We start from the raw sequence: 18,930 nt of genomic DNA, 5'->3' as shown, positions 1-18,930 counted from the left end.
CACTTAGTAAATGTACAAAACTATACAGTGAATAAATAAAAAAGATATCCTGCAACACATTATATGATATAGCTGCATTTTAAACCATAAGTCAAAAGAAAAAGCAAATGTAGTTAAAGAGAAACTTCTTAAGAAGTACAAATGTTAGATATGGTTAGGTTAATTCATCATCAAAGCAGATTACTTCATCCAAGAAGTGAACAAAATCTCTCAAATTAGAATACATGAAAGACAGAGCCAGTCACATTTCTGGACAGAAAGAAAATGGATGTTATTCTTAGTTATTTTGAAATACAACTAAGAAAAGAGGGCAAGAAATAAAGAAAAGAGTGAAAATCCTAATTCCAAATAGAAGAAAAAAGATGAATATACATGAAAAATTTTTATAATGGAAAGATCAAATAATAAAGTGATTCCAAAATATCATCTACTTTAGGACATGAAATATTTTCAAAGAAAATAATTGACTGTGGCTTAACAAAAAGGCAAAAATAACCTCTAGCAGATTACAAAAACCTTGAGACATGCTAACCATTCTGCAAAACAAATTTTAGTTAGTTGCAATTAATTGACGTTTGGATTAAATAATGTAACAATTTCTTTAAAATGGGGAAAAATCTGAGCTCATGGATAGGGTGAGAATGGGGGAAAGAGGCAGAAAGAAAAAAATTAACTATGCAAATTCACGAGCTTCTGTTTTGCATGTGTGTGGGGGGGGATGTTACTGAGCTACATTCTGCAGCCTATTTTAATTTTTATTTTGAGACAGGGTCTAAGTTGCTTAGGGCCTCACTAAATAGCTTGAGGCTAATCTCAAACTTGCGATTCTCCTGCTCAGCCTATAGAATCACTGGGATTACAGGCATGAGCTATCACACTTGGCTCATAATTGATTTTTTTCTGGATTAAGAACACAATAAAATCCTAACAAAAGCAAGATAAAAAAATGAAAAAGAAATAGAGACTTGGTTATAAAGTTTTATTTGCCCAGCATGATCAAGGACTTAGGTTTAATGTTAAGCAGTGCCTACACCAGCACACACACCCACATCCACTACAGTTTCTATTACTTTTTGTTGTTGTTGTTGTTTTGGTACCAGGGACTGAACCCAGGGCATTCATTCATTCACTCATTCCATTCATTCATTCAGAGACAAGACAGGGTCTCTAAATTGCTGAGGCTGGCTTTAAACTTGTGATCTTCTTGCCTCAGCCTCCCTCATTACTGGGATTACAGGTATGTACCTGTGTGCTCAGTAGCCACCCTCCGAGCTCTATTAAATATTTTTAATTGCTTTTGATGAGCTTAATCATCAAAATGAATTGTTTTTAAATAAAATACTTTTATGTACTTAGCTTTAAATAACTGAATTTTCTGATTTTATTATTAAACAAGTTCTTTTACTGTCTTCAGAAATAAATCCCCTGATACTTATATACCTAAAAACTGAGCACACATCAAATAATTAAAATGAAAACCAAAAATGTAGCAATGTCTCAGGTTTCATAAATAATTTACTTGTTGGCTTATTTCCAGTTTTATTTTGACATCATAAGTTTACGACACTTCAGTAAGCATATCCTAATCCTCAATTTGATTCACAAAACAAAAAATAACAAACATAGAAATCAAAATCCAAAATTATGGAGTAAAAGAAATTTAAATCTACTATCTATTTATTGGGATATAGGTCCTCATGCTAGGCAAGTATTTTATCACTGACCTAAACCCTTCTCCCTTTCAGTCTACTTTTTTTTCCTGGTACCAGAGATTGAACTCAGGGGTACTCAACCATTGTGACACATCCCCAGCTGCGGCTGGCTTTAAACTCAGGATCCTCCTGCCTCCACCTTCTGAGTCCATCTATTTTTTTAAAAGGTACTTCAGAATAGAATTTAAAAGATGTTTGGAATACTGGTTTTTTCTTTTTTCATAAGACTTTAGAAAATACTGGCATATTAAAACTATTCACTTGAAAAAGGAGGTTAAAATTAAAAAGAAGAAATTTCTTTCAACTCATAATTAAAATGTCTTGTATTCATTCATTCATTCATTCATTCATTAAGTATTCACCTAATAGCTAATAGTTTCAGACATTATACCTCTAATGAATAGATTTTAAACCCAAAACTCTCATCTTCATTCAGGCAAAAAGTTAATTAAGAAATCTTAATAGTTTAGTATACAATATTTATTATATACCTTCTAAAATATAATCAGAACTGAAATGACTGTACAGATCACTAACTTGGCATTCATATTTAAGTGTAAGGAACTAAAAGGCTATAGAAAATGTTTTTTGAGTGGGACTGACTTGATATCATTGCAGAATGAATCAATAGAGATTATGACAATTTTGTTGGAGGATCCTTAAACTAGCATTTATCATTCTTTTTCTCCGGGACCTTCAGTTTTCCTCAGAAGACTATCCTCTAAGTACCTGTCTTAGGGCATACACTGGCTAACAACATTCTAATGGAAGAATGAAAGAAATGGAACTCAAGAGGAAGTCAAACCACTTAGTAAAAGGGTTTTCATTTAATCCTGCTGTGTCCTGCCAGAAATTCTAATGTGTCAAATGTTTAAAGACTCTCGAGAAAACAGAGGGGAAAAACAAAAAGGAGAAAGCCAAGAGATTTGTTCCACATGGGTGTGTGGAAATCTTTAAACAATTATTTAAAAATAGGATGAATAAAGTAGACATTGATGGAGTCAAAACAAAGGTCATACTGATATACTCCTCGGAGGGTGAGAAGGCCTATAGAAGGTTCTGATGGTTGCCCTATATTAAAGGACCCTAAACAAATCTGCTTATTCACCCTATCTCAGGAAAATTTTTAAAACTGAAAGGTAAAAGCGACTCAAAGATACTTTAGCTCAACCTGCCTAAGCAGATGTTCCTAAAGGCCTCAAGGAGGCCTAGGTCCTTGCCAGGTCCCAGTTGGGAATCCAATGTCAAATGCATACAAGTGAACAAAATACAGAGGTAGAGATGTCTCTGGGACTCCTTGTCAAGGAAACCTAAGCACAAAAGTTACAAACATATTGGCAAAGTCCTAACAGTGGCTATAGTTAAAATTAGAAGGACACAAGAACATAAGAGTTTACACAACTTACGTAAAAGTCTGGATAAAAGAATGCCTGGAAAAAGTACTTACATCTCCTTTACCTAAAAGAATTATGGAGATGTTTATTATGTCTGACTGGGAAATGTTTCCCCTGTGTAATAAAACAAAAGGCATATTAATCTTTCTTTCAGACACTATTGACTGGACATGCTAAATGGGAAATGATGAAAAAATGGCAAAGTCTATAGAAGTTACTTTCAAACAATTCAGAATAGAAGCTAGACAAATTCCTTACGTGACAGCCCTGTATAGAGCTCATAATCACCATTTGGCAATGACCACTAAGATTCTGTACTAGAAAATTTTCCTTTGAAACATAATTTGTTTACCATCAGACACTACCTGATACTGCCTCTATGATCAAAAGACATAAAATACTGAAAAAATATGAAATATGCATACTATCCCGGGCAATGATGGGAGAAACATTTTAATGGGAAGGTAGTATGCAAGAATGTGGTAACAAGAGAATACATCATATTTACAATCAAGTAGACCTTTTAAAGTAGTATTTCTGGTACTGGCGACTGAACCCAGAGGCAGTCTACCACTAAGCTACATCCCCAGTTGTTCTTTCGCCCTCTATCCCTCTTTCCTTCCTTTTCTTTTCTTTTTTTTTTTGGGGGGGGGGTCAGGATTTGCAAAGTTGCTTAGTGTCTTATTAAGTAGACACTTATTAACACTAAGTTACGGCTGACCTTAAACTTGGGATCCTCCAGCCTCAGCCTTCTGAGTAACTGGGATTACAAGTATTTGCCACTGTTCCTGGCTAGAATCTGCTTTATGACAGCACATAATGGAAAACAGTCTTAGTATAAGCCTGTAAATGGAGACAGGGTAATTGGCTTTGTTCTCAAGAATTAACCTGGAATCTAGGAAGTTACTGAATAAAGGGCAAGTGTAACTATACTTGTCCATAATAATAACTAACATATGAACAAGGGTCAATTCTGTTAAGATGGCACAGCAAATTCCTCTGCAATTCTTACTGATTTCTTCTGTAATAAAATTGAATTACACCATGACCATACGACAATATGGCACAGCACTAAAATTTTGGTAAGATGCAATTAACTTATGTAAGTAAGTCTTATGAGAATACTGACATTGATAATCAAATACATTAGGAGATGTAGTGAGAATCTCTTCAGGAGATAGAAACTCAAAATGTATGGAATGGCTATATAAATCAGATTAGCTGCCACCTTAAATTTATCCCTACTATACACTGATTCCTCCAAAGGTTAGGCCTAGAGTCAGCCCTCAGTATCCATGAGTTTTGTTTTTTGTTTTAGTACTGGGGATTGAACCCAAGGGCACTTTTACTACTAAGCCACATCTCCAGCTCTTCTAATTTTGAGACAGGGTCCCACTACGTAGCTGAGGATCTAACTAAGTTGTTGAGGCTGCCCTGAACTTAAGATCCTGTCTTGGCCTCCAAAGTCACTGGGATTACAGGGTATGCACCACCACACAACCATGAGTTCTGCATTGTGGAATCAATCAAATACAAATTGAAAAAAAAAAAAAGTAAGGAAAAATACTCTCTTTGTACTGAATACCTACAAATTCTTTTTTTTCTTGTCATTATTCCCTAAATAATAGTAAAGCAAATATTCATGCAGCATTTATATTATATTAAATATTATAAGTAATCTAGAGATTATTTAAAGTACACTAGAGCATGGTGTAGATTACATGTAAATATAATGCCATTTTATACAAAGAAGCTGAGCATCCACAGATTTTGGTATTGTCTGGAGTCCTGAAACCAATTCTCCGAGAATATTGTGAGATAACTGTATCCAAAGTTACTATTGCTGTGACTATCTCATAAATTCTGTAGTAAATGTAAATATCCAGACAAATATAAACAGAAAACTGATCTCCAGGCTTATGGAATGTACAGTTTGATAGATTGTCTGGGAGTTTTGTCCACTGAACAATTTAACAATGTGATTTTGGGCCTCTCAGTATCAGTTCTAACCTTCAGTGGAAGTGAAAACTAAAGTTTTAATCTGACTTCTGGAAAACTAAAGCTAACCCATGTAGATGGAGCCACAATAAAAACTGTGGACAGCATGGGCTGATTTTCTCTAGTTAGCAATATTCACAAAATTATGGCTAGGAGGAGGTATAGGGACTCTATAGGGAGAGTATGAACATGTTATCTGGATGTCTCCCAGGCTTTGTAGCTTATGCAACTCTTCCCCAGGCTGATTTTAATTTCTATAGTCTTTCTGTAATAAACTGTAGGCACAGCTTTCAGTGAATTCTGAGATCCTAGTAAATTATTAAACCTGGGAGTGGTTTTAGGAACCCCCTTAAACTTAAAACTGTTGTCAAAAGTGAGGGTATTCTTGAGAAAATTTCCCTCAAAGTATAAATTTGGCAAAATTCATTGAGTACAAAAATTTTTATTCATACTTTTTTTTTTTTTGCTTAATGTTCACAATTCTTGTGTGATAGATACTATTTTGAACACAATGGGACATATAGACAATAAACAACTTAATTTAACCCAGATATTAACAGTAAATGGCAGAGTCAGGATTTGAAACAAGAAGTCTAACATGAAGTTTTATGCTCTTAATATTACACTGCCTTCCTTAGATGCCTGCTAAGGTTCTTTCTCAACTCTGACTATTCTGAATCTATAAACTAGATTTCTAAAGTCACATGAAGCCATGTGAATTGATGAGCAACCAAATAACTGTAATACTTAAAAGCAAACTTTAATCTTCACTATTGATATTTTACTGTTAAACTTAAATTGTCAATTTTATTATGAAAATTTAAATCTGTGTATTATATTAAAGACACATATAAAAATACTGTATTAACAAAACACAAAAAGAAACTATCAAAATATATTAACAGAACCTTAACAAGTCTATCTACTAAATTAACTCAATTGAAGAAAACTACTTCCAAAAGAAACAATACTGATATCATTTTTACATTAAAATTACCAATTTGCTGGGAAATAGTTATTTATTTATTTAATTTATTTATTTTTAAAGATAAATTTTGGTCAGGTAAAATTTCACCATTATTAAAACAATTATTTTTCTTACTTTATAAATATACATATTTCATATTTACTATCCAAATATATAAAATTCAGACACTAACATAATCAAGATTTATGTTGCTTATATTTATCTAATATAAACATAAATGCATTTTTAAAGCTGCATAATATCCTTCCAAATTAGTTTAACAACATTCAGGAAATACTGGACATTCAAGTTGTTTCCTTTTTATCTGCTTTAGTAATGTTACAATGAACATCTTTCTGCATGTTAACTTAATGCCTTTCGTTTTTGTATCTGTAGTTCTTACACAGTCTGTTTCATATAAAGTGCCTGACAAACATTAGTTGAACTGAATATACTTTCTACTTTTAAAAAATTGTTTTTAAGGATAATTTCCTAAGAGTAGAATTAATAAATCAAAGAGTATGAACTTCCTTGCGATTCTTACAACATACTTTCCAAAAAATTGTCTCTAATCCACAATAAATGAATACATATACTCATCCATTACAATATTTACCAGCCCTAGATTTTAGCATTAGAAAAGTTAATACTTTATTATACATAATCTGATATCTTAAAGTGTTTTACCTTTCAAAGAAGTAATAATCCTGAATGTGTCACACTGCCATTTCAATTTCATTTTTTACCCAAGTATTTAGAAAATACCTATATAACTAATAATTCTAATTCTGGAAACTCAGATATTGATATATAAAAGCTGTTAAAATGAACTTACTTCAAAGTTCATTTGTAATTTGGAATGTGGCATGTCTTCACATCTTAGTAAAATGTGGTTAAGGCCATGAACTAAATCCATTTTGTCAACATAACAGCCAATATTAGGGCAATTTGGTTCTTAAGGGTAATGAATTCTTTTCAAACGTTTGAGAGAGTTTCTTTCAGAACAGATAGTAACTAAAAGGCATTGTTAGTAGAAAAAAAATCTAAAAGAAATAAATTAATGAAGGTTTACATAATTATAATCAAAATTCCTGTTCAGGGGCTGGGGATGTGGCTCAAGCGGTAGCGCGCTCACCCGGCATGCGTGCGGCCCGGGTTTGATCCTCAGTACCACATACCAATAAAGATGTTGTGTCCGCCGAGAACTGAAAAATAGATATTAAAAAAATTCTCTCTTTCTAAAAAAAAAAAAAAAAAAAAAAATTCCTGTTCAAACCAGAATTACAGAAGGAAAATCTGTACCAGGAAGAAACTGAATTTCCTAAAACTTACCTCAGAAATTCAGGCAAATTATCAGAAATTAGGAAATTTAGTTGACTTATTTGGTCAGCTTCTTCCTTTCATATCTTTAAAGAACTTAGTTGGGTAATTCTACACTTCCCTACTTGGACAATTTAAAAATCAAATTCGTACTTTATTAGAATGAGGGCATTATAAGCTTTTTAGTATTTATTTTTGTCTAAATTGCCATGTTTAAAAGTGGTAATTCACTGTTTTACCAAAACCGGCTGATTCTATTTGCCTCTCCTTTGATTTCAGCTTAAATTACTAGCCAGGAAACCTACTATAACTCTCAGTGGAGTTCTTTTTCACTAGCTAGGTTGCAGTCATTTTAAATTAAGTATGTATTCAATAAGATAGTGAGGCACTGGTGCTACATTTCGAGAAACCATACAAAGATGAGTAAGACATGATTCCTGTCCTCAAAGAACTTACAATCTAGTAGAGGAAGACAGACATGCAAACAATTAGATAAAATACAAAGCAGAATGTGCTGGTTGTTAAAACAGGTACAAACAAGTTCTACAGGAGTACAGATTGGTGAGATTAATTCTGGTTGGGGTGATCTGGAAGGCTGGGCCAGCAGAAAAGTAGGAGAAAACTCTGCCCCTTAGAAAATGCAGTAGTATTACAGCCCAGCTGGGTTAGGGTCAAAGCCCCACTCCCCACAGAAGGTTTTCCTAAAGGAGATGGAGCCAGGGCCCTAACCCAGTTAGGTAGGTAATTCGTTGATTTCAATTATGATTGCCAACACTTTCTCTTTCTCTGGTGCAGATAAGTGTGCTTTCACAAGTATTTTACTTTAACAACAATATATTAAGTAACTTACACAGAAATGTAAGTTACCTCAGCCTACATTGTTAGAATGACCTCAGGTGGTACCCTGACCATACAGGACCAAGCAAAAAAAGTGAGCACTTCAGTTTGTTTTATGAGGTGCTCCAATCAATGTCTGGCTACTAATATCTTAGACAAAGAGACAATTCCAGAGAAGTAATCTGAGTATTATACTATCTGTACTTTGTTGAAGATGTAATTACTTTTAAATTTAAAAAATAAACTAATGAGACAACAGCATTTTTTTCCTGTCATAATTTTTTAAAAAACCAGCAGGTACACTGCCAGTTTCCACTCATTTCCAGGAATAAGAGGTAGACAAGATAACATAAGCAATATGTAATATTTAACAGGTACCACACGAGGAGTGAAACTAGAAAGAGGATAATAAATACAAACATATGTTAAAGTACAAAAAAACATAAAGCAAGTAGTATCACGTGTACAAAATTAGAAACATTAAATCTGTAGAAAATTAAAGACAAAGTATTAGTTTCTACTCTTTCATTCTGTTGCCACTTCATGGATAGTTCCCTCAAATTTCTTTAATTTGTAGATATGGCATTTCACTGTGCTACAAAAATTTTAAAAATCTGAATTTCATAACTACTATTTATAGACATCCTAAAGAAACCTTATTTTAGTGAACAGAAAGGGAAACAATAGAATTTTAGTCATATGTACTATAAAGATAAATCTGCAAAATTCTTACGAAATTTAACTGATTATTCTCTTAAGTGTTACAAACATTCCCATTTCACTTGTTCGTTCTGTTAAGTTTTACAATGTTTTGAAAGGAAGAAGGAGAGGGAGGGAGGAAAAAAGAAAGGGAAGGAGTGGAAGGAAGGCAGGCAGGCAACAGAAAGGCAGGAAGGAAGGCAGTCACATCCTATCTGAATTAATGAAGATATTCCATTACAGACTTATTTTACAAATAAACTTACAATTTAAAAGGACTTGCTATCCAACAATTAGCTGAGCAAACTACAAAACATGATGAAAGGGTTATAAAATTGGTAATAATTTAAAGAAAACTTATAACAAATATAAGAAACACAAAACCCTAATAAGTACTAAAAATAATCACAAAAATACAAGTTTCTAATAAACATGACAAAATTCATCTTGTAAAAGGAATGCAAATTAAAACAATAAAATAGTATTTTAAAATATCCAATTAGCAGAAAAAGAAAAGATAACATTCAATGTTAAATCCTTGAGATGTATAATTGCTTCTACTCTTACGTTTGTTTGGGTTTTAAAACAAGATGGCCTGAAAATTATTAATGCTTGCAAGGGTGTGGTGTAATGCCTCCACTGACTCGGGGCAATGGCAGTCAGTATAAATCGTCAACAATCAGTGGTAAGATTCTTAATTAAGGTTTTTGTGGTTTTCGAGTTCATACTCTTTAACCATTAATTCTACTACTATGAATCTAAATTTTATGATATAGACAAAGATTTACATACAGTGGCATTTATCACAGTTAAATATAATCCCTTGCAAACTGGAAACAACTACAATGCCAAACATTAGGAAAAAGGGTCATTACAAGATTAAATATTATGCAGCCATTAAAAATTGCCTTGAGTTATGTACTCATGAGGAGAATCATATAAAATGAAACACTGAGGTAAAACAAAGTAGATTCTACTATTTTAATATGGTCTCAACTTAAAACCATGCTTAAAAGAAAGCAGATATTTTTGTGTCCTATTACTTTGCCAAATTCATTTATTAGTTCTAACAAGACTTCTTATGGAATCTACATAGAAGATCACAGAATCTACAAACATAATTTCACTTCTTTTCCAATGTTAATGTCTTTATGTCTTTTTCCTTCCTGTCTCATTTTCTGAGTAGGACTTCCAACATTATATGATGGCAAAAGAAAGCATTTCTATCTTTTTCCTGATCTTAGAGAATCTCATTCTTTCACCAGTTACTCTGATGGTAACTAAGTAACAAGATATGAATGCCACACACAAAAATCAGTTTCATTTCCATATGCTAATCTTGAACCATTCAAAAAATGAAATGAACAAAAATTTTACTTAAAATAGCATTGAAAAGAATAAATTATGTGGAATTAATCAGAGGTGAAAGACTTATACATTGAAAACTACAAAACACTGAAGAATCAAATAGAAGAAAACACAAATAAAAGACATCCCATTTTCAAGTATTACAAGACTTAATGTTGATGTTTACTACTCCAAATCATTTATAGATTCAATGTAATTCCTATCAAAATTTAAAGACATTTTCTGGAGAAATAGAAAAATCACTCTAAAAGTTCATATGGAATCTCAAGGAACACTAAAGAGGGAAAACAAACCTGAAAGAAACAAATTTTGGAGGAAAAACACACCATCATTTCACAACTTACTACAAAACAACAGTAGTAAAAACAGTGTGGTACTGGCACAAGAACAATCACACAGACACACGCAACAGACCCCAGAGCCCAGAAATAAACCATATAATATAAACAAATGATTTTTGACTAGAGTGCTAAGACTATTCAATAGAGGCAAGGGCAGTCTTTTCAACAAATGGAACTGATAAAAATGAATATCCACATGTTAAAAAAAAAAAACTTGGATCTTTATATCACATATGAAAACTATCTCAAATATAACACTCAAACATGTAGCCGACAACTATAATACTTTGGGAAGAAAATATAAGGAAAATCTTCATGAAATTGGAGTTAGCAATTGTCTGATCTGTTGTTGTCTTTACAATGACAAGGATATGGGCAACAAGAACAACAAAAAGAACATGGACCTCATCACTTATGGTAAGGAATTAGGAATATACAAAGAACCCTTTAAACTCAACAACAACAACAAAAAAAACCATTCAAATTTTGCCAATTAAAAAATGGGCATATGACTGAAATATAAACCTTATTCCAAAGAAGATATACAATGGCCAATAGGCACAGGAAAAGATGCTCAGTATCACATTCATTAGAGAAATGTAAATCAAAACTACAATGAGATACTATTTCCCAGCCACTAAGATGGCTAATGCCAACAGAGCAGGGAGGGACCAGAAAATAAGTATTAAAAAACCTTGTACACTGCTGGTAGGAATGTAAAATGGTACAGCCACTATGGTATGAGTGCTTCAAATTATTAGAGAATTACCATATGACCCAGCAATTCCATTTCTGGGTATATTCACAAGCATTCATGTTCACAAAATTAAAAACTTTTGTCCATCAAAAGACACTATCAACAGAATTAAAAGGCAACTAGCAAAATGAGAAAAAATATTTGCAAATCACACATATGATAAGGAATAAATATTAAGACTATATTATTTACAATAGCCAAGAAGTAGAAGTACCCCAAGTATCTGTCTACAGATTTTAAAAATGTGGTATAAACATACAATGGAATAGTATTCTGCCTTAGAAACAAAGTCAGTTCTGACACATGCTACAAAATGGATGAACCTTGAAGATACTACTATTCTAAGTGAAATATGTCAGTAAAGGACAATACTATATAATTCTGCTTATAAGGTACTTAGCGGAGCTAAATTCATAGGGACAAAGAGTAGAATGGTAGTATACACGGCCAAAGGTTGGTGGAAAACCGCTTATTAATGAGTAGAATTTCGGTTTTACATGATGGAAAAAGTTCTGTGAATAACGACTGTGATGACTGGACAACAAGAATGTACTTAGTGCCACTGAACTATACACTTAAAGACGGTTAATATGGCAAATTTTATGTTTAATACACTTTACCACACTTGTTTTAATTCTATGGTAGAAGTAAAAAAAGAAGTAAAAGGAATATATTATCAAAGAATTAAAATGCATGTCTCTTGGTGATGGAATTACAATGATTTTCTACTTCAAACCAACTCAGTAATTTTCAAGCGTACACTTCTTGCATAAGAGAAAGTAAGCTAAGTTTTTTAAAAGTTGGGTAATTGTTTAAGTAGTCTTAGTGTTGAGGTTAAAAATTTAAGTAAAAAAAATGTCCTAAAGTTATGAAAAAATTATTTAAAAATATTTCCTAGTAGAAACCTATAAAATCAGTAATTTATTAATATAAGACAGAATTTTACCTCACTCCATTGGGTGGTGGTGGCATATGGTGGGGTTGAACTCGGGGCACTCGACTACTGAGTCACATCCTCAGCCATAATTTTTTTGTATTTTATTTAGAGGCAGGGTTTCACTGAGTTGCTTAGCACCTCATTTTTGCTGAAGCTGGCTTTGAACTTGTGATCCTCCTGCCTCAGCTTCCCAAGCCACTGGGATTAAGTATGTACCACCACACCCGGCTTTACCTCACTCCTAATTCCCTCTAAGAAAGGGTGAAAATTTTTTTAAAGTTTTTTTATTCATTAACCATAATATTGAGCTATACATTTTTGTATTATATATTACTTCCTACTTTTGAGACTTTATATATAAAATTTACACATATAATTAGAAATTTTAAACAATTTTGAATTAAACTCTGGAAAATCAAAAACCATGCTAGTCAGGGTTAAATTTTTTTTACTATAACAACGTTTATTAAACAAATATTTTGTAAAAACTTACTATGAATTAATTATCTTCTTTCTTTTGTTTTTCAAAGTTTTCTATGAACTATAGCTTCTGAATATCATTTTTAAATCTTTTAAAACTAAATTTCCTTTTAAAACTGCCATTGATTCAATTCATTAAATCCATTCCTCCTTCTGTTATCTTTTATTTATTATCTTCTATTACCTTTTACCTTTTATTTGTTTTCAGCAGTTCTGGAAATCAAAGTGAGATTCACACAGGCTACACAAGCACTCTATCATGGAGCTATATCCCTAGTCCTTAAATCAGTTATCTCTTCAGACTTTTTTTAAAAAAAATTAGTCAAAAAATTATGCATATTAAGTTACTATTCTATACATAGAAAAGAATTAAATGGTGAACTAAGATAAAAAATTCACACATATTTGATTATTAGCAAATAGAAACTGTCCTATGTGAGCAAACTACATTTTTAAAAATTCAGGGTAGGTGCTGGCGAGGATGCGGGGAAAAGGGTACACTTGTACATTGCTGGTGGGACTGCAAATTGGTGCAGCCAATTTGGAAAGCAGTATGGAGATTCCTGGGAAAGCTGGGAATGGAACCACCATTTAACCCAGCTATTGCCCTTTTCGGACTATTCCCTGAAGACCTTAAAAGAGCGTACTATAGGGATACTGCTACATCGATGTTCATAGCAGCACAATTCACAATAGCTAGACTGTGGAACCAACCTAGATGCCCTTCAATAGATGAATGGATTTAAAAAATGTGGCATTTATACACAATGGAGTATTACTCTGCATTAAAAAATGACAAAATCATGGAATTTGCAGGGAAATGGATGGCATTAGAGCAGATTATGCTAAGTGAAGCTAGCCAATCCCTAAAAAACAAATGCCAAATGTCTTCTTTGATATAAGGAGAGCAACTAAAAACAGAGCAGGGAGGAAGAGCATGAGAAAAAGATTAACATTAAACAGGGACGAGAGGTGGGAGGGAAAGGGAGAGAGAAGGGAAATTGCATGGAAATGGAAGGAGACCCTTATTGTTATACAAAATTACATATAAGAGGATGTGAGGGGAAAGGGAAAAAAAATCAAGGGAGAGAAATGAATTACAGTAGATGGGGTAGAGAGAGAAGATGGGAGGGGAGGGGGGAGGGATAGTAGAGGATAGGAAAGATAGCAGAATACAACAGTCACTAGTATGGCAATATGTAAAAACGTGGATGTGTAACCGATGTGATTCTGCAATCTGTATATGGGGTAAAAATGGGATTTCATAACCCACTTGAATCAAATGTATGAAATATGATATGTCAAGAGTTTTGTAATGTTTTGAACAACCAATAAAATAAAAAAATTCAGGGTAGGGGTATAGCTTGGTGGTAGGATATTTGCCTAGCCTGCAGGAGGCCCTATGTGGAATTCCCAGCACTGTAAAGTAGAAAGTACCTACCCTGTCACATTAGTTATACCAAATATTTGAAATGTTTCGGTGGCATTTAAAATATTTCTTTCATATTGATAAAAAAGATTATTTTATTAAGAAAATACTGCAATTCATTCATTACCTGCTATACATTCTGCCAAATTCGGAGGACAAAGGTTAAAGAGATTCAGCTCTTTTCTTAACAGAATAATCGGTTTCATATATTTCTTTCATACTGAAGAATTCATTAAAAATCTACTATATTTTCTTAAATGGACCATTTCCTAATATAAAGTAATTTTACCTATTACCTGAACACATAATTACACATTCAACATCTACTGCCTATAACGATTCACTGATTAACAAACCAAGAAAAATCATGTGCTATGGAAGGTGTTAGCATCCTCCATCTTTCACTTATAAACTTTCACTCAGCTAATTTGTTCCATTGCATACAAAACAGTTAACTTTCTCTCAGCAGCCTTTAATCTGATTTATGTTTCCACCAAATTGGATAGAATAAATTTGTTATGTTTTGGATCTGGAACATCACCCAAAGGCTCATCTTTTGAAGGCTTGGTCCCCAATGGAACAATGTTCAGAGGTGGAGGCTCTCTTGCATTCACAGTTGATGGCATTATGAGGAGGCAATAGAAATTATAGGAGGTAGAGCCTAATTAGACAAAGTAAGTCACTACAGGCATTCCTGGAAGCGTATTTCTTGTTCCCAACCTCTTCCTATCTCCCTCCTGTTATTTACTGGATATGTCATGAAGTGAGCAGCTTTCCTTCACCATATCCTGCTGTCGTGATGTTTCTTCTCCTTAGAGCCAGCTGACTATGGACTGCAATCTTTGAAACCATGAGCTAAAATAAATCTTTCCTCCTTTAAGTTGATTTTCATCAGGTATTTTGTCACAGCAATGGAAAGGTAACACAAAACTATTTGTGGATAAAATATGCAGAAAGAGCCCTAATGAGGAGAAACAGTTATTTTAACAAATCAAATCATTTTGAAATTTCTACCAGATATTGCAGAGTCTTCAGTAATATTAATCTGTAATCAGACAGATAAACCTAAACTGATATTCAAATCTTGTTCATTTAAAACAAATAACTGAAAATGCTTACTGAAATAGGAATAGATCTTACCAATGCAGGCCACTGAATCTGTTTGCTCTTTGATCCCTGAGTCTGGCTAGGGTCGTTCCTTTTGGCCCAAATTAAGTGGTATTCCACCAAGAAAGTTGAAAAATCTTCATAAACTTTAACCCACTCTCGTTTATCCCATTCAAGATCATCAAATTCCACATATACCTATGGAAAAGAAAAAAATTCATAAGCAACAGAAAGCATAATATTTCAAAACACAAGCCATATCTTTTCCATAATGGAAAAGATATTAACAAATTCATTATTTAGATTAACATTTCTCTTAAAAATTTTTTAACCCAAACCCCCTATGTATTTCTAACAAGAAGATAAACCAATAAACCATTGTTTATTAAGTAGAACAATTTACAAACTATTGATCAGCACAGATTGGTCCATGTCTCCTAAACATACAATAAAGAATTCTATATCCTGATGGTTTTAGAAGTAGAGGTTGGAAAACATTTTAAAAAGTAAATAGGGGCTGGGGGTGTAGATCAGCAATAGAACATGTGCTTATCACGTGCAACACCCTGGGCTCAATCCCCAACACCAAAAATAAATAAATAAATAGTAAATATCTTAGGTTATGTAAACCATATAGTCTCTATCTATTTACTATTTACTTCTATCTCTGGAAGTGCTAATGTAGCCACACAAAACACATAAGCAGAACTTGGTTTTGTACTAATAAAACATACAAAAGGCAGGTAGTAGTACAAGGATAGTAGTACATATGAAAATTAATCAACATAATAAATCACATTAAAAAATAAAGGAAAGAAAAAACATGATCTTTAATAATGCAGAAAAAGCATTTGGAAAAATTCAACATTCTTTCATGACAAAATACACAATTAACTAGGAATAGAAGAAAAGATATTACCCCAATGTTTAAAAAGTCACATTTGAAAAACCCACAGTTAACACCATTCTCAATGGTCAAAGACTAAAAGATATTCCTCTAAGAAAAAAAGTCAAAGATGTTATAAATTTGGAAAATCAAAGTTGACTCTTACACTATTAACTCAATTATTATTCAGTCATTTAGCCCCTCTTTCTACTTTTATCAGTCATTCCCTCAAACTGTCTCTTCATGGAGATGTCTTCCATATTTGATTATGAGTTATGGTGGTGGTAGTTCTGATCTTCCTTATATTTTTATCCTAATTCTTCCACCTATCTTCTCTTTACATCCTAAGTATTTGCATTTTCCCTTATATCCTTGCCGTTCTTCTGGCCCACCTCAAGATGTTCCAATGTTTTTTACACCCCCTACTACAACTGAAATGTGTCTTCAAATTCTTACAAGAGGTATTTTTCTTGTTACTTATATTATTTTTGTCAGACCACATATACAATTACATTTCACAAAATCATAATGGAATCGAATAATTGCTATTACCTGTGTAGCCTTGATAAGGTCATAACACAATACATTATTCACATATTTGTACTGATGGAAGAGTAAACAAACCTACTGCATTGCCAGTTATATAAAAGCATAACATACAATTATGTAAAGTATGTAATACTTAATATATCAAGATAATAAAAGATTACATTACTGGCATATGAAATTAGTATGCTATATATTTTTATTAAAGTGCAGTCTACTTATGAAAAAAATAATATTTACAGTACGTCATGTTACACCACTAGTTGCCTTGTCTACTCCACGTTTACTGCATCTTTTGATTTCATCAAGAGGCCAAAATGTGCCAGGTGCAGTGGTGCATGCCTGCAATCTCAGCGGCATAGGAGACTGAGACAGGAGTATCTAGAGTTCAAAGGCGGCCTCAGCAAAAGTGAGGTGCAAAGCAACTCGGTGAGACCCTGTCTCTAACACACAAAAATAGGGCTGAGGATGTAGTTCAGTAGTCAAGTGCCCTTGAGTTCAATCTCTGGTACCCCACCCCCAAAAAAGAGGCCAAAAATGAGTAACCAATTAATGCCATCTAGATTTTGTAAGTACTCCATGAGTTCCAACAACAATGAAATCACCAACAATGCACTGTATCTCCATCGTCAAGCAATACATTAATACACAATATCTTTATATATACAACTCAATGAAAAGTAGTTATTCTTCTAGGTATTTATAGAGCCTGGTAGTACAGTTTTGCAAACATAAAGTTTTATTTTATATTAATTAATTAATTTAGTGCTGTGTATTGAACTCAGGGTGCTTTGCCACTGAGCTACTTCCCCAGTCCTTTTTATTTTGAGACAGGGTCTTGCTAATTTGCTTAGGGCTCCCTAAGTTGCTGAGGCTGGCCTTGAACTTGCAATCCTGCTCTAACCTCCCAAGTAGTGTGTACCATCATGCCTAACTACATGGCAGGAAACTCTTAAAAGCTACATTTATGTACTGGAGATGTAGCTCAGCAGTAGAGTACTTACCAAAAATGGACAGGCCCTGGGTTTTGGACCCAGCATTTCGGTGGGGGGAAATAAGTTTGACTTGATGATGTTTGTGCTACTGCCCAAAAGGAAGCTAGTTAGATATAAGATATACTTATCTGTTAGAAAAGAGGAATACACTATCAAGGAGTTAACATCTGTCCAAATTATCCATACCAAATCAGAAAAGGAATCCAAGTCAAGGAAGAATTTAATAAAATTTAATAAAACCCATTCTTAGGGACTTTGCTGAGGTCAATCCGATGTTACACAAGATTTCAAGATTCTTAATATATAATTCCTAATTGTGGTATAAGGGCTCTTGGAAACCCCAGAAAACTAGAACAGAGATAACTCTTGGGAAAACCCTAATATTAACTTTGTTCTCCCCACATGGATAATGATATAGTTTTGTTGACAGAATATTTCAGTCAAGAACCTAGACAGCCAAGAATTAGTAACATTTCCTTATTTTGAAAGATATATCAATGTAAATTCTTCCAAATATAAAGTCCTAGATACAAACTTTAGTATTCACAATGAAGTAAGCTTCCAAATATATGGTGATTTAAATAACCTGCTAGGGACCTTATAGACAAAAGGAAACAAATATTGTTTCTTCTCCCTTGCTGACTAACAAACTCACCTTTAGATTGAGATTATCAAGAACACACTACCAGGCTGGGGTTGTGGCTCAGTGGTAGAGCACGTGTGAGACCCTGGGTTCGATACTCAGCACCACGTAAAATAAATAAATAAATGAAATAAAAGTACTGTGTCCAACTACAACTAAAAAAATATTAACACACACACACACACACACACACACCAGGACTGGGGCTGTAGTACAAAGGCAGAGCTGAATTCATTAGTGAGGCACTGGGTTCAATCCTTTGCACCACATGAAAATAAAGAAATAAAGGCATGTTGTCCATCTACAACTACAAATAAACAAACAAACACCAGCCTGTTACTGTTTCATCAGATCTATGAAACTCCTGGGATCTTATTACTTAGAGCAAAAACAACATACAGGGTATATCATCATGATGCATGTGCTAGCTACTCTTGACTTTGAACCAATCTATCTCCTACACTCAAGTCCTATGTCCCATATAGAAGGATGAAAAGGACCAAGGATGGACACA

General features: G+C 33.4%; 1 protein-coding gene across 3 annotated transcripts in view; it reads right to left on the bottom strand.

Annotated features, from left to right (window-relative positions):
• Jmjd1c (jumonji domain containing 1C) overlaps positions 1-18,930 on the bottom strand; it is a 246,981-nt gene that overhangs the window by 160,111 nt on the left and 67,940 nt on the right. For all 3 annotated transcript variants that reach the window (XM_058577933.1, XM_046419641.2, XM_058577938.1), the window contains one exon: positions 15,380-15,544. In XM_058577933.1, the coding sequence (XP_058433916.1) occupies positions 15,380-15,544 (165 nt within the window). The remainder of the gene's footprint in view (positions 1-15,379; positions 15,545-18,930) is intronic.

The sequence above is a fragment of the Marmota monax genome, unplaced genomic scaffold, assembly GCF_021218885.2.
Source record: "Marmota monax isolate L192 unplaced genomic scaffold, Marmota_monax_Labrador192_F-V1.1 WCK01_AAM20220418_F8-fsc00019, whole genome shotgun sequence".
Classification (NCBI taxonomy): Eukaryota; Metazoa; Chordata; class Mammalia; order Rodentia; family Sciuridae; genus Marmota; species Marmota monax.
The sequence above is the reverse complement of the archived record's forward strand: the minus strand, read 5'-3'. Positions and strand labels throughout refer to the sequence as shown.